Source organism: Oncorhynchus tshawytscha, linkage group LG20, assembly GCF_018296145.1.
Source record: "Oncorhynchus tshawytscha isolate Ot180627B linkage group LG20, Otsh_v2.0, whole genome shotgun sequence".
Lineage (NCBI taxonomy): Eukaryota > Metazoa > Chordata > Actinopteri > Salmoniformes > Salmonidae > Oncorhynchus > Oncorhynchus tshawytscha.
Genome location: NC_056448.1, coordinates 41,199,712 through 41,214,305, shown reverse-complemented (window position 1 = coordinate 41,214,305; position 14,594 = coordinate 41,199,712). Strand labels below are relative to the sequence as shown.

The window sequence follows — 14,594 nt, the reverse complement described above, 5'->3', positions numbered from 1 at the left end:
AAACGTTGTTTGTTTTAGATTTAAAAGTGGTATGGGGAAATAAACTTTTTATACTCAGCTGTCATTCTTTGAAATAGTCTTCCAAAGGATTTGAAACGTATAAAACCTCCATAGCTATTTTTTATTTTTTATTGCTAAATAATAGCATGTCCCAAAAGTTAGTCGTAAGACTGTAGGATGTGGCTGAGAAGGAAATGCCTGTTTATTTACAAGAGTTTATTTACACGAGTGTGCAAAGCAGTCATCAAGGCAAAAGGTGGCTACTTTGAAGAATCTCAAATATAAAATATATATTTTGATTTGTTTAACACTTTTTTGTTACTACATGATTCCATATGTTATATTTCATAGTTTTGATGTCTTCACTGTTATTCTACAATGTAGAAAATAGTAAAAAAATAAAGAAAACCCTTGAATGAGTAATTGTCCAAACTTTTGACTGGTACTGTATATATATATATATTTTTTTTTTCTTTCTAAAAAATATATATTTTCCTTTATTATTTTCCCCTAACACCCATCCCCTAATTGAAGTGAACTTATCGACAGCAGCACTTCTACTTCCAGTTTATACATACTATATATAAAGAGAAAAAGGCCATTCTTGAACATGGAGTACTGCCTTAATGTTGCTGGACCCCAGGAAGAGTAGCTGCTACCTTGGCAGCCACTAATAGTGATCTGTAATAAATACAAATACAAAGCAGTGTTTTTATGTACTGAAGAAGTTCATTTCAAAGTTGTTATTAGACTTAGGACAGACTGAGTGGTTCTAGACAAAATCACTCCCCAAGTCCCTACATGTTCTGAGCTATTGATATGAAAAGTTATGGATTTTGGACACTACGAAAGTAGCTTAAAGGAACTGGACAACCTAATTAGCCTACACGGTACATTTACAACTAGGCCAAACCCTGAGCAAAGTTTAGTTTTACCACTGATTATAAGCCACGATTACAACCAACCCGTAAACTTTTTACTATCCCAGAACTTAATGTTAAACTACTGATTATAAAACATCTCTGAGTCAAACATTAGATGCTTTATGCAAAACCTTGTGTGATATGTGATAACAATTGTGTCTAAAATTGTAGTGTCAAGAAATATTTTGCTGCTTTCCTAATTAAATATCTTCTGAAGGGAGGAATCTGAAGGTCAGTTGTAACATACTGAAGAATTACATTTCATAGTTGTTATTAGACGTTGGAAAGACTGACTGGCTTTAGTGTTCAGAAAAAAATGACTCCCCAAGCCCCTTCATGTTTTTGGTATAGTTGTTAAAGTTAGATTCACTTAATTAAGGTTAGTGCTATGTGGGATCCTTGGGACATTCAAAGGCCAAAGTTGAATATGAAGCCACTGTCTGTTAACAGTATCTGTCAGCCGACTCCGCCCATTGAAATGTTTAATACGCCATTAACATAGGAAGATCAGGGGGACTAAGGGTGCTGAAGAACTGAGTTCAGTGAGTATGAGTAAATTGTTATTTGAGGTTGAAATTGTTATTGCGTTGTTGCACATAGAGCATTTATGTATTATGTTTGTGTTGTCTAGGTAGCCTTCCTGATTGAGAGATCTCTCTGAGCAGCATAGTCTTAAAGAGACATTAGACGATATGGAGCTTGATGGAGACCCTGAAGTCGTGAGTAGGAGGTGAGTCAGAGAGAGGGGCTGTCCATAATAGAGCAATAACAAGACTTCCTCTGTTTGATTTTATTAGAGGATGTTTTAAGCTATTGATTTTGAGAGACTAGATTTTTGACGCTACAAAAGCAGCGTAAAGAAATACAACGTCCTAACTATCCTACATGGTAAATGTACAATACTGTATGTGTCCTACACTGAACTATGCTGCTGGAATCTGGGGTTTTAAAGAATTTAAAACAGATAACTCTACAAAAAAAAGAGCCATACAATGTTTTCTGGGAAGTGTATAAGTTTGCCCCAAGCCTTGTTATTCAAGGAGACATGGGATGAGACCTGTGAAAAAAAGAAAGAGGGTTAAATCATTAGGTTATGGAACCGTCTTATCAATATATCAGAGGACAGAATAACAAAAACCTTTTTAAACTGAGATAAAACACACAACTACCACTGGAGAAAGGAAGTCAATTACATATTCAAGAAAGCTGATCTACAAACACATATTTAGAAACAAGTTAAGATGCAATATCAACCTGATCAAACACAAGTTAACCCTTAGCTACAAAGACAAATGTTCAACTGAAAAATGGCTACAACCAAAACTCTAAACTTACAACCAGATCAAAAACAGCTACGATCCAGAACCTTATGTCACCTATCACCTAACCAGAAACCAAAAGTCCTTGTGTGCCCAGTTGAGAACCGGGATAGTGCCTCTGGCAATTGAAGTAGGTAGGTTCAATGCCTTAGATGAGGTAGAGTGACTATGTACTGTCTGTGGTTTAAGGGGGTTGAGAATAAACTGCACCTCTTAGTTTACTGTACTTTATATGATGATTTAAGAGCTATACTGTTCGACCAAATGTTGCATAGAAAACATGAACTCTTCTGGAGTAAAGATGAAGAAAAACTTAAATGGCTATTTAGGAAATAAATATTCCTGGTTGCAAATTTTATTTCCAAAGCTTGGAAGATGCAACAAGATAAGTTGAATACTTGAAAGGTTGTTTTCTCAATAGTTTTTCACTGCTGTATGAACGTATGTTTATATATCTATACAGTTGAAGTCAGAAGTTTACATACACTTAGTTTGGGAGTCATTGAAACTCAGTTTTCAACCACTCCACAATTTTCTTGTTATCAAACTATAGTTCTGGCAAGTCGGTTAGGACATTTACTTTGTGCACGACACAAGTCATTTTTCAAACAATTTTTTACAGACAGATAATTTATAATTCACTGTATCACAATTCCAGTGGGTCAGAAGTTTACATACACTAAATTGAATGTGCCTTTAAACAGCTTGGAAAATTCCAGAAAATGATGGCATGGCTTTAGAAGCTTCTTATAGGCTAATTTACATAATTTGAGTCAATTGGAGGTGTACCTGTGGATGTATTTTAAGTCCTACCTTCAAACTTGGCTTGACATCATGGGAAAATCAAAAGAAATCAGCCAAGACCTCAGAAAAAAAATTGTAGACCTCCACAAGTCTGCTTCATCTTTGGGAGCAATTTCCAAATGCCTGAAGGTACCACGTTCATCTGTACAAACAATAATAAGCAAGTTTAAACACCATGGGTACACGCAGCCATCATCCCGCTCAGGAAGGAGATGCGTTCTGTCTCCTAGAGATGAACGTACTTTGGTGCGAAAAGTGCCAATCAATCCCAGGACAACAGCAAAGGACCTTGTGAAGATGCTGGAGGAAACGGGTACAAAAGTATCTATATCTACAGTAAAAAGAATCCTATATCGACATAACCTGAAAGGAAAAAGCCACTGCTCCAAAACTGCCATAAAAAAGCCAGACTATGGTTTGCAACTGCACATGGGGACAAAGAAATGTCCTCTGGTCTGATGAAACAAAAATATAACTATTTGGCCATAATGATCATTGTTATGTTTGGAGGAAAAAGGGGGATGCTTGCAAGCCGAAGAACACCATCCCAACCGTGAAGCACGGGGGTGGCAGCATCATGTTGTGGGGATGCTTTGCTGCAGGAGGGACTGATGCACTTCACAAAATAGATGGCATAATGAGGTAGGAAAGTTATGTGGATATATTGATGCAACATCTCAAGACATTAGTCAGGAAGTTAAAGCTTGGTCGCAAATGGCTCTTCCAAATGGACAATGGCCCCAAGCATACTTCCAAAGTTGTGGCAAAATGACTGAAGGACAACAAAGTCAAGATATTGGAGTAGCCAGCACAAAACCCTGACTTCAATCCTAAAGAAAATTTGTGGGCAGAACAGAAAAGGCGTGTGTGAGAAAGGAGGCCTACAAACCTGACTCAGTTACACCAGCTCTCAGGAGGAATGGGCCAAAATTCACCCAACTTATTGTGGGAAGCTTATTGTGGAAGGCTACCTGAAACATTTGACCCAAGTTAAACAATTTAAAGGCAATATTACCAAATACTAATTGAGTGTATGCAAACTTCTGACCCACTGGGCATGTGATGAAAGAAATAAAAGCTTAAATAAATCATTCTCTTTACTATTATTCTGACATTTCACATTCTTAAAATAAAGTGGAGATCCTTAGTGACCTAAAACAGAGACTTTTACTAGGATTAAATGTCAGGAATTGTGAAAACTGAGTTTAAATGTATTTGGCTAAAGTGTATGTAAACTTCAGACTTCAACTGAATATATATATATGTATGTGTGTGTGTAAGTGTGCACATATAGACATAATTATTTTATTTAGCTACAGCAAATACAGTGTCTTATAAGCCCATAGAGCCAGAAACCAAAATGTTGCTCGATCGAATCCCGAGCTGACAAGGTAAAAATCTGACGTTCTGCCCCTGAACAAGGCAGTTAACCCACTGTTCCCGGTAGGCCGTCATTGTAAATAAGAATGTGTTCTTAACTGACTTGCCTAGTTAAATAAAGGTATATTTTAAATTTTTTAAATGCTGAAGATGCAATAATAAAATGTATCAATTAATCAAATCTATCAATCATGTACAACTATCTGAGGCTAAACCCTGAGCAAAGTTCAGTTTTACCACTGATTATAGTCCAGAATTACAACCAACCCATAAACCTTTACTATCCCATAAATTCATGTTACACTACGGATTATAAAACATCTCTGAATCAAACATTAGTTGCTTAAAACAAAACCTTGTGATATGTGATAACAATATTGTCTGAATTGTAGTGTCAAGGAGGAGAGAGTTGAGTCACCTGGTCTCAGCTGCCTGTCTATGAAGAGTAACAGGTCAATGTTTGAACCCATTCACTTCAGAGGAGAAACCATGCCCCCGGATCTAAGGTGAGAGGTTTGAAAAAGGCCAGACTGCAACACTACATAGTTTCAGCCCGGTCGCACCAACTAGATATAGGATAGTACACGTTTTTTGAGCACAAATGGTCTGTTCACACCAAAATAATACAATCAGCTCTATCATATGAATCCGCATCATGTGACATGGAGGAACGTATCATATCATGAGACATGGAGGGATGTATCATGTCATGTGACATGGAGGAACGTATCATATCATGAGACATGGAGGGATGTATCATGTCATGTGACATGGAGGAACGTATCATATCATGTCATGTGACATGGAGGAACGTATCATATCATGTCATGTGACATGGAGGAACGTATCATATCATGTCATGTGACATGGAGGAACGTATCATATCATGTCATGTGACATGGAGGAACGTATCATATCATGTCATGTGACATGGAGGAACGTATCATATCATGTCATGTGACATGGAGGAACGTATCATATCATGTCATGTGACATGGAGGAACGTATCATATCATGTCATGTGACATGGAGGAACGTATCATATCATGTCATGTGACATGGAGGAACGTATCATATCATGTCATGTGACATGGAGGAACGTATCATATCATGTCATGTGACATGGAGGAACGTATCATATCATGTCATGTGACATGGAGGAACGTATCATATCATGAGACATGGAGGGATGTATCATGTCATGTGACATGGAGGAATGTATCATATCATGAGACATGGAGGGATGTATCATGTCATGTGATATGGAGGAACATATCATATCATGTGACATGGGCTGCATTCCGAACACGCAAAACCCTCTCCCCTCAGTCCTCAAATTAAGTGGTTACTTCTGATGACGTATCATAACATATGATGAGTTGACAGTTGCAGGGCAAGGAGCGAGGGAAGAATTAATTCATTTGAAATGGACCACCCTTGCCCGGAAATTTGTCACTTGTTCATCCTACAGTTGTGTTTTCAGTTATCATGGAAAAACGATAGCTGTTGTGTGTGTTTATATGCGCTACAGTCAATTATGATTGCTTTTCATATCTAGGCTGGAAGACAAAGCATCCGCAGACATCGAATACTAGCCATCCAAACGATATCAGGTCAAATGGAAAATTACAACGTATAAGTGTGATGTTAGGGAAAGTTATATGAGCTAGCTAACGTTTCCAAAAGCTAACCAAACAAAAACATCATTACTTTTACGATACGTGTTTGTGCCGTCATGTGCATCAGGAGCACAATTTCTGACTGTTTTTGCTTACATTTGTATGTTGACTTCTCCATATTGATGTTGGTTTTAAGTTTCGGATGACTTTTCTTAGCGGATGTACAATCATCGCAAATTGAATTATGGGGCGTTTCAGGACAGCACACTGGATCACAAACGAGGGCTGAGGGGTTTACGTTGCCAACTTCCTTTGCTTGGCTAATTCTTTGGACTGACGCCAAAGATGGCCGCGTGAGTTTCCCAAAAGGCATAAAGTGAGGGTGTCTTTTACGTGTTTGAAACGCAGCCATAGAGGATCGTATCACACCATGTGACACGGAAGAACCTAAAAATATATAATATAATGTTAATTGGTGCGACCAGGTTGACCGTTTTGAAGGAAGGCAATACACAGTTAACTCTCTCTCTCGCTCTCTCTCGCTCTCTCTCTCTCTCAGGGCCAGTTTGCTGACTGTACATCATTTCAGATGCCCTTTGTGTTCAGATGTGATGAGGAACCCGGTCTCCATTCCCTGTGGACACAGTTACTGCAGGCAGTGTATCAGTACACACTGGGCCCAGCCCGGCCATGCAGGAAACTATGTGTGCCCCCAGTGCAATAAGAGATTCAGAGCCAAGCCTGTGCTCTACACTAACGCAGCCTTGGCCAAGGTGCTCCACGAGCTCCAGCAGGCAGGCTTCAGTCCTGCCCTCCCTGCTCTGGGCTACGCTGGGCCCGTGGATGTGGCATGTGATATATGCTCTGGCCAGAAGCTGAGGGCGGTTAAGTCCTGTTTGACCTGCACTGTCTCCTACTGTGAGCCTCACGTCAGGCAGCACTACACCATCCCAGCTCTGCAGAGACACACCCTGGCCGATGTCATTGGATACGGTGGACACAAAGACCACCATGGTAACACTGGAAAGACAGAGAGAATCAAAGAGGTACTGTCATTAGAAATATAATATTAGACATGACTACAAGCACTTATCTGGGTTGTTCCACCAATAGAGTACTTTTTGGGTAGTGTAATTTGGTCATTTAAATGTTTTTACATTTTAGCATTCGGTCATAAAGGCACATGAATAACTTCAATAATCATGTTTTCCCATCACAAGAGGTGAAATAAATAAAATGACTATAGTAAGTGGCAAATAAAGTAACATGTTTGACCATAACAGGGTTGATGTTTTCATCTTAAATCGTCCATAAATCCACTTGTGACAGGGCCAGGGGTAAGGGAGAGGGCCAGGGGTAAGGGAGAGGGCCAGGGGTAAGGGAGAGGGCCAGGGGTAAGGGAGAGGGCCAGGGGTAAGGGAGAGGGCCAGGGGTAAGGGAGAGGGCCAGGGGTAAGAGAGAGGGCCAGGGGTAAGGGAGAGGGCCAGGGGTAAGGGCCAGGGGTAAGGGAGATGGCCAGGGTTAAGGGAGAGGGCCAGGGGTAAGGGAGAGGGCCCAGGGTAAGGGAGAGGGAGAGGGGTAACGGAGAGGTGCAAGTTTAGAAAATCATGTTTTCCCATCACAAGAGGTGAAATAAATAAAATGACTATAGTAAGTGGCAAATAAAGTAACATGTTTGACCATAACAGGGTTGATGTTTTCATCTTAAATCGTCCATAAATCCACTTGTGACAGGGCCAGGGGTAAGGGAGAGGGCCAGGGGTAAGGGAGAGGGCCAGGGGTAAGGGAGAGGGTAAGGGAGAGGGCCAGGGGTAAGGGAGAGGGCCAGGGGGTAAGAGAGAGGGCCAGGGGTAAGGGAGAGGGCCAGGGGTAAGGGAGAGGGCCAGGGGTAAGGGAGAGGGCCAGGGGTAAGGGAGAGGGCCAGGGGTAAGGGAGAGGGCCAGGGGTAAGGGAGAGGGCCAGGGGTAAGGGAGAGGGCCAGGGGTAAGAGAGAGGGCCAGGGGTAAGAGAGAGAGGGCCAGGGGTAAGGGAGAGGGCCAGGGGTAAGGGAGAGGGCCAGGGGTAAGGGAGAGGGCCAGGGGTAAGGGAGAGGGCCAGGGCAAAGGGAGAGGGCCAGGGGTAAGGGAGAGGGCCAGGGTTATGGGAGAGGGCCAGGGGTAAGGGAGAGGGTAAGGGAGAGGGCCAGGGGTAAGGCAGAGGGCCAGGGGTAAGGCAGAGGGCCAGGGGTAAGGGAGAGGGCCAGGGTTATGGGAGAGGGCCAGGGTTATGGGAGAGGGCCAGGGTTATGGGAGAGGGCCAGGGTTATGGGAGAGGGCCAGGGTTATGGGAGAGGGCCAGGGGTAAGGGAGAGGGCCAGGGGTAAGGGAGAGGGCCAGGATTATGGGAGAGGGCCAGGGGTAGGGGGAGGGTAAGGGATAGGGCCAGGGTTATGGGAGAGGGCCAGGGGTAAGGGAGAGGGCTAGGGGTAGGGGAGGGCCAGGGTTATGGGAGAGGGCCAGGGGTAGGGGAGGACCAGGGTTATGGGATAGGGCCAGGGTTATGGGAGAGGGCCAGGGTTATGGGAGAGGGCCAGGGTTATGGGAGAGGGCCAGGGTTATGGGAGAGGGCCAGGGTTATGGGAGAGGGCCAGGGGTAAGGGAGAGGGCCAGGGGTAAGGGAGAGGGCCAGGGTTATGGGAGAGGGCCAGGGGTAAGGGAGAGGGCCAGGGGTAAGGGAGAGGGCCAGGGGTAAGGGAGAGGGCCAGGGGGGAGGGGCCAGGGAGAGGGCCAGGGGTAAGGGAGAGGGCCAGGGTTATGGGAGAGGGCCAGGGTTATGGGAGAGGGCCAGGGGTAGGGGGAGGGTAAGGGATAGGGCCAGGGTTATGGGAGAGGGCCAGGGGTAAGGGAGAGGGCCAGGGGTAGGGGAGGGCCAGGGTTATGGGAGAGGGCCAGGGGTAGGGGGAGGACCAGGGTTATGGGATAGGGCCAGGGGTAAGGGAGAGGGCCAGGGTTATGGGAGAGGGCCAGGGTTATGGGAGAGGGCCAGGGTTATGGGAGAGGGCCAGGGTTATGGGAGAGGGCCAGGGTTAAGGGAGAGGGGTAAGGGAGAAGGCCAGGGGTAAGGGCCAGGGGTTAAGGGAGAGGGCCAGGGTTAAGGGAGAGGGCCAGGGGTAAGGGAGAGGGCCAGGGGTAAGGGAGAGGGCCAGGGGTAAGGGAGAGGGCCAGGGCTAAGGGAGAGGGGTAAAGGAGAGGGCCAGGGGTAAGGGCCAGGGGTTAAGGGAGAGGGCCAGGGTTAAGGGAGAGGGCCAGGGGTAAGGGAGAGGGCCAGGGGTAAGGGAGAGGGCCAGGGGTAAGGGAGAGGGGTAAGGGAGAGGGCCAGGGGTAAGGGCCAGGGGTAAGGGAGATGGCCAGGGGTAGGGGAGAGGGGTAAGGGAGATGGCCAGGGTTAAGGGAGAGGGCCAGGGGTAAGGGAGAGGCACACCTGTATTTGGGGAGTTTCTCCCATTCTTCTCTGCAGATAATCTCAAACTCTGTCAAGTTGGATGGGGAGCGTCACTGCACAGTTATTTTCAGATCTCCCCAGAGATGTTCAATCACGTTCAAGTCCAGGCTCTGGCTGGGCTACTCAGAGACTTGTCCCGAAGCCACTCCTGCATTGTCTTGGCTGTGTGCTTAGGGTCGTTGTCCTGTTGGAAGGTAAACCTTTGCCCCAGTCTGAGGTCCTGAGCGCTCTGGAGTAGGTTTTAATCAAGGATCTCTCTGTACTTTGCTCCGTTCATCTTTCCCTCGATCCTGACAAGTCTCCCAGTTCCTGCTGCTGAAAACATCCCCACAGCATGATGCTACCGCCACCATACTTCACCGTAGGGATGGTGCCAAGTTTCCTCCAGACATGATGCTTGGCATTCAGGCCAAAGAGTTCAATCTTTGTTTTACCAGATCAGAGAGTCTTGTATCTCATGGTCTGAGAGTCCTTTAGGTGCCTTTTGGCAAACTTCAAGGCTGGCTGTCATGAGCCTTTTACTGAGAAGTGGCTTCTGCCTGGCCACTCTACCATAAAGGCTTGATTGATGGAGTGCTGCAGAGATGGTTGTCCTTCTGGAAGGTTCTCCCATCTCCACAGAGGAACTCTGGAGCTCTTTCAGAGTGACCATCAGGATCTTGGTCACCTCCCTGACCAAAAGGCCTTTCCCCATATTGCTCAGTTTGGCTGGGAGGCCAGCTCTAGTCAGAGTCTTGGCCTCCATCATTCAATTTAAGAATGATTGAGGCCACTGTATTCTTGGGGACGTTCAATGCTGCAGACATTTTTTGGTACCCTTCCCCAGATCTGTGCCTAGACACAATCCTGTCTCGGAGCTCTACAGACAATTCCTTAGACTTCATGGCTTGGTTTTTTCTCTGACATGCACTGTCAACTATGGGACCTTATATAGACAGGTGTGTGCCTCTCCAAATCATGTCCAATCAATTGAATTTACACAGGTGGACTCCAATCAAGTTGTAGAAACATCTAAAGGATGATCAATGGAAACACGATGCACCTAAGCTCAATTTCGATTCTTATAGTAAAGGGTCTGAATACTTATGTAAATAAGTTGGTAAAAATGTCTAAACCTGTTTTCGCTTTGTCATTATGGGGTATTGTGTGTAGATTGATGAGAGAAAAAAGGGATTTAGTCCATTTAAGAATATGGCTGTAACGTAACAACATTTGGAAATATTCAAGGGGTCTTAATACTTTACAAATGCAATGTATAGAGATATATATCAATCTACAACAGGATTATCTATTTTGTATGCAATTTGAATGGATTTGATAGAGAGAGAAAGATGCTGAGATCGGTTGTCTGTCCCCACCCTGAGCGTTGATGATTCATCATGCAGAGGCCATAGAGAAGCCAGAGTTAGACATGGCATATATTTAACAGTTCCATTCCATGCTGTTCATATAAATAATTTATTATAATTTTACGGGTTTCTCACAGTTATTTTTCCCAGGAAAAGGGAGTGGTTTTAGGCAGCAAATCCCAGTAAATCTTGGTGTCTCCCGCAATCAACTCTAGTCAGTCTGACTATGATCCTATCAGAATGACAGTTATATATTTCTGAAGTAAATAAGATAGTATTATCAACATGTCTCCTTGTGTGGACTATTGTCTCATATCTTACTGTTCTCTCCCATGTGGTCTCTCAGGCTGGGTGGAGGTGCCAGCTCTGGGTCGGCCCATTCACCCTGGAATGCTGTATGACTGTTGCTCTGAGTCCTTCACTCCAGGTAACTACATTTATGTGATATCTGCACCGATTATGTTCAGAATTATTATGTGTTTATAGGGATAGTGGAATGGATGAGAATAATATAAATGTCTTGGAGAATATGGAATTATATTAAATTATAATACTGTACATGACATTTTCACTCCATTCAGACTTCTTGTGTGACTCAGACAATAAGATAAAAAGGAAAATATCCCTGCCGTTCCCATTCACTGAGACCAAGGTAATAGAGACAGACTCTCTGCAGGAGAGGTTCAGAGCTCTGGGACTGGATCAGCCAATCAGAACCAGTTTCCTGTCTGGACTGGTGGATGTGGGAGGAGCTGCAGAGTATCTAAACCATCCTCTCCTGCACAAAGGGGACTATGTGACTCTGCACTACAAGAGAACCACCCGACTGGATCAGTTGACTTTCTTCCTGTTAGAGAAGGTGAGGCGTCCTGAAGTGATTCAGCAGCAAACATCCACACACATGGTCATGGCTGTGACATATGGAACTCAGGCCTTCATCGTTTGTAAGACCAACAGAACATGGACCATGAGCAAAGTTATCAATAAACTGAAGAAAATGATCCAACTTCTCACAGCAGAGGACGGAGCTGCTCAACTAGCTACATCTTCTGGTCTCACCTGTACCTACTATGGAGATCTTGAGACAAATAGAGGTGATAGAGAGATAACTGATCTCAGTGAGTCCTTCCCTAAGCTGCTGGGTCTCAGTGGAGAGAAGGCTGTTCCTCTGAGAGTTTGGCTCTGCCCTCTGAAGAACCTGTACCCTGCAGCAACCTGTGTGAGGGAGATCAGTGAAGACCTGCAGTCCAGGGTAGAGAGAGAGATGGAACACTACAGATACACAGGCACAAGGTGTGAGGAGATGGTAAAGCATGAGTGGGTCAGTAAAGTTCAGGACCTGAAAGATAAATTGATCAATTTTATAGATCTCATTCAACAGTACCTAGCTCAACTGCAGAAACTCATGGGTAGAATTTTGGTGTCTGTGAGGTCAGGAGTGCAGGAGGAGAAAGCTGTTGAAGAGGAGATGAAAGGTCTTGATCTGTCCCCATTCAGAATGGAAGCAACAGGACAGTGGCTGGATGACAAACAGGCTGAGCTGAAGTTCCTTGAATCTCTTGACTCTAAAATCAGATCTAAGATGGTGTCTACAGACCAGCTGCAAAAAGTCATTAGTAATTCAAAGACAGACACTGTGGTGTGTTTCACTCTCACCTCTCTGGGTGAAACAGACATGTATCTCTCATCCCTGAAGCAGCATCTTGACACCCTACAGACATACTCACAGACCAGGCCTGGCCACTGCTACCAGCACACTCAACCCTGGTTCAAGTCTGAGGAGAACAAGGAGAGAGTAACAACGGCAGCTAGAGCTTTTCTTGATTTTGTTAAGGTCACCAAGAAACTCAAGTTCGTTGCAACCTCCATTCCAAATGATTCCACTCCTGGAGCCTCCATCCGTCTCTACGAGGGAGGCAGGTTAGTGGACTCTGACTATGAAGCTGAAAGGAAAGGATGGTTCTCTTTCTCTCCAAATGAAGGTTACTGGTGTCTAAGTAAACCTTCTTGTAGTTCCACCCTATGTGTCTTCAAGACCAACCTCCCCTGGCCCTCTAACCTCAAAGTGTTGGATGTGTGTGTGGATATTGAGGAGAGGTGGGTCTCCTTCTACAACGCCGTGTCCAGGAGTCACATTTACACCATCACTGACATGGTCTTCACTAAGGGAGAGAGGATCTACTCACTGTTTCGAACTTATGGAAGAGATAAAGGCCTTATGATCCAGGAGCTGAAATAGACTTCCAGGCATCATAAGAACCCTTGAACAGAAAAGTGGGCAGTCATCCAAAGAGCAGACAACATTAGAGGTTCAGAGTGCGTCCTAATTATCTCCCTTTGTCCCATAGTGTGCACTTGCTCACCCCCCTTCACTGATTTGAAAGAAAATGACTGGTATAAGAAATATGGTGGAAACTAACTCCCACTAGCACATGACACCACCGATCCAAAATATGAATGGGGAGTAATGAACGAGTGCACACTTCAGGAGGAAGGGAGAGATTTTTGGGACACCGACTCAGCGTGTGCGACGTTCTGTTGCGGTTTAGGGAATTCCATAATCACACACCAGTGCTGTACCTCCCTCTAGTGGCTGGTGTCTGCAGCACATATGTCTGCCAATGTGTGAATAGATATCTCCAGGGGGTCAGCAACGGGTGCCAAAACAGACCGCAGTGATGTCTTGGCCCCCCAAGGTTTTTTTTAAAGAATTGGGGGGGGGGGTGTTGCTTACATAATGACAGCTTTGCACACAAAGCTGGTTGAGAGAATGCCAAGAATGTGCAAAACTGTCATCAAGGCAAAGGGTGGCTACTTTGAAGAATCTCAAATATAAAATATATTTTGATTTGTTTAACACTTTTTTGGTTACTACATGATGGCATATTTGTTATTTCATAGTTTTGATGTCTTCACTATTACTAGAAAATAGTCAAAATAAAGAAAAACCCTGGAATGAGTAGGTGTGTCCAAACTTTTGACTGATACTGTGTATAAATTCCAGTCGTACTTTATCAAAAGCTTTTTCAAAGTCAGCTATGAATACCAGGCCATGTTTCCCAGATTTAGTGTTCTATTGTTTCCAGTACTTGTCTTATATTATAGCCAATGTATCGTCCATGTCTGATTAGGAGGAATAATATCCAACAATACTTTTTTCATTCTATGCGCTATGCATTTTGCTAGAATTTTTTGCATCACTAGACTGAAGTGTAAGTGACCTACAATTTTGTCAATGGATCTGTCACACCCTGATCCGTTTTCACCTGTCCTCGTTATTGTCTCCACCCCATCCAGGTGTCGCTTGTTTTCCCCAGTGTATTTATCCCTGTGTTTCCTGTCTCTCTGTGCCAGTGTATTTATCCCTGTGTTTCCTGTCTCTCTGTGCCAGTTCATTTTGTACGTTTCCAAGTCAACCAGCGGTCTTCCCGTTCTCCTGCTTTTTGCATTCTCCTTTTACTAGTCCTCCCGGTTTTGACCCTTGCCTGTTTCTGGACTTTGTACCCGCCTGCCTGACCTGACCATGAGCCTGTCTGCCACTCTGTACCTCTTGAACTCTGATCTGGTTTGGACCTTTTTTGCCTGTCCACGACTATTCTCTTGCCTAACCCTTTGGATTAATAAACATTGTAAGACTCCAATCTGCCTCCTGTGTCTGCATTTGGGTCTCACCTTGCGCCTTGATAGGATCCTGTTTCAGTAATTATGAAATAAGACCTT

General features: G+C 44.3%; 1 protein-coding gene across 1 annotated transcript; it reads left to right on the top strand.

Moving 5' to 3' along the window:
• Positions 1–11,214: 11,214 nt before the first annotated feature.
• LOC112220137 (stonustoxin subunit alpha-like) lies at positions 11,215–13,678 on the top strand. Its single transcript, XM_024381799.2, has 2 exons — positions 11,215–11,301; positions 11,456–13,678. The coding sequence occupies exons 1-2, from the start codon at positions 11,265–11,267 to the stop codon at positions 13,111–13,113; spliced, it is 1,695 nt and encodes a 564-aa protein (XP_024237567.1). The 5' UTR covers positions 11,215–11,264; the 3' UTR covers positions 13,114–13,678.
• Positions 13,679–14,594: the final 916 nt, after the last annotated feature.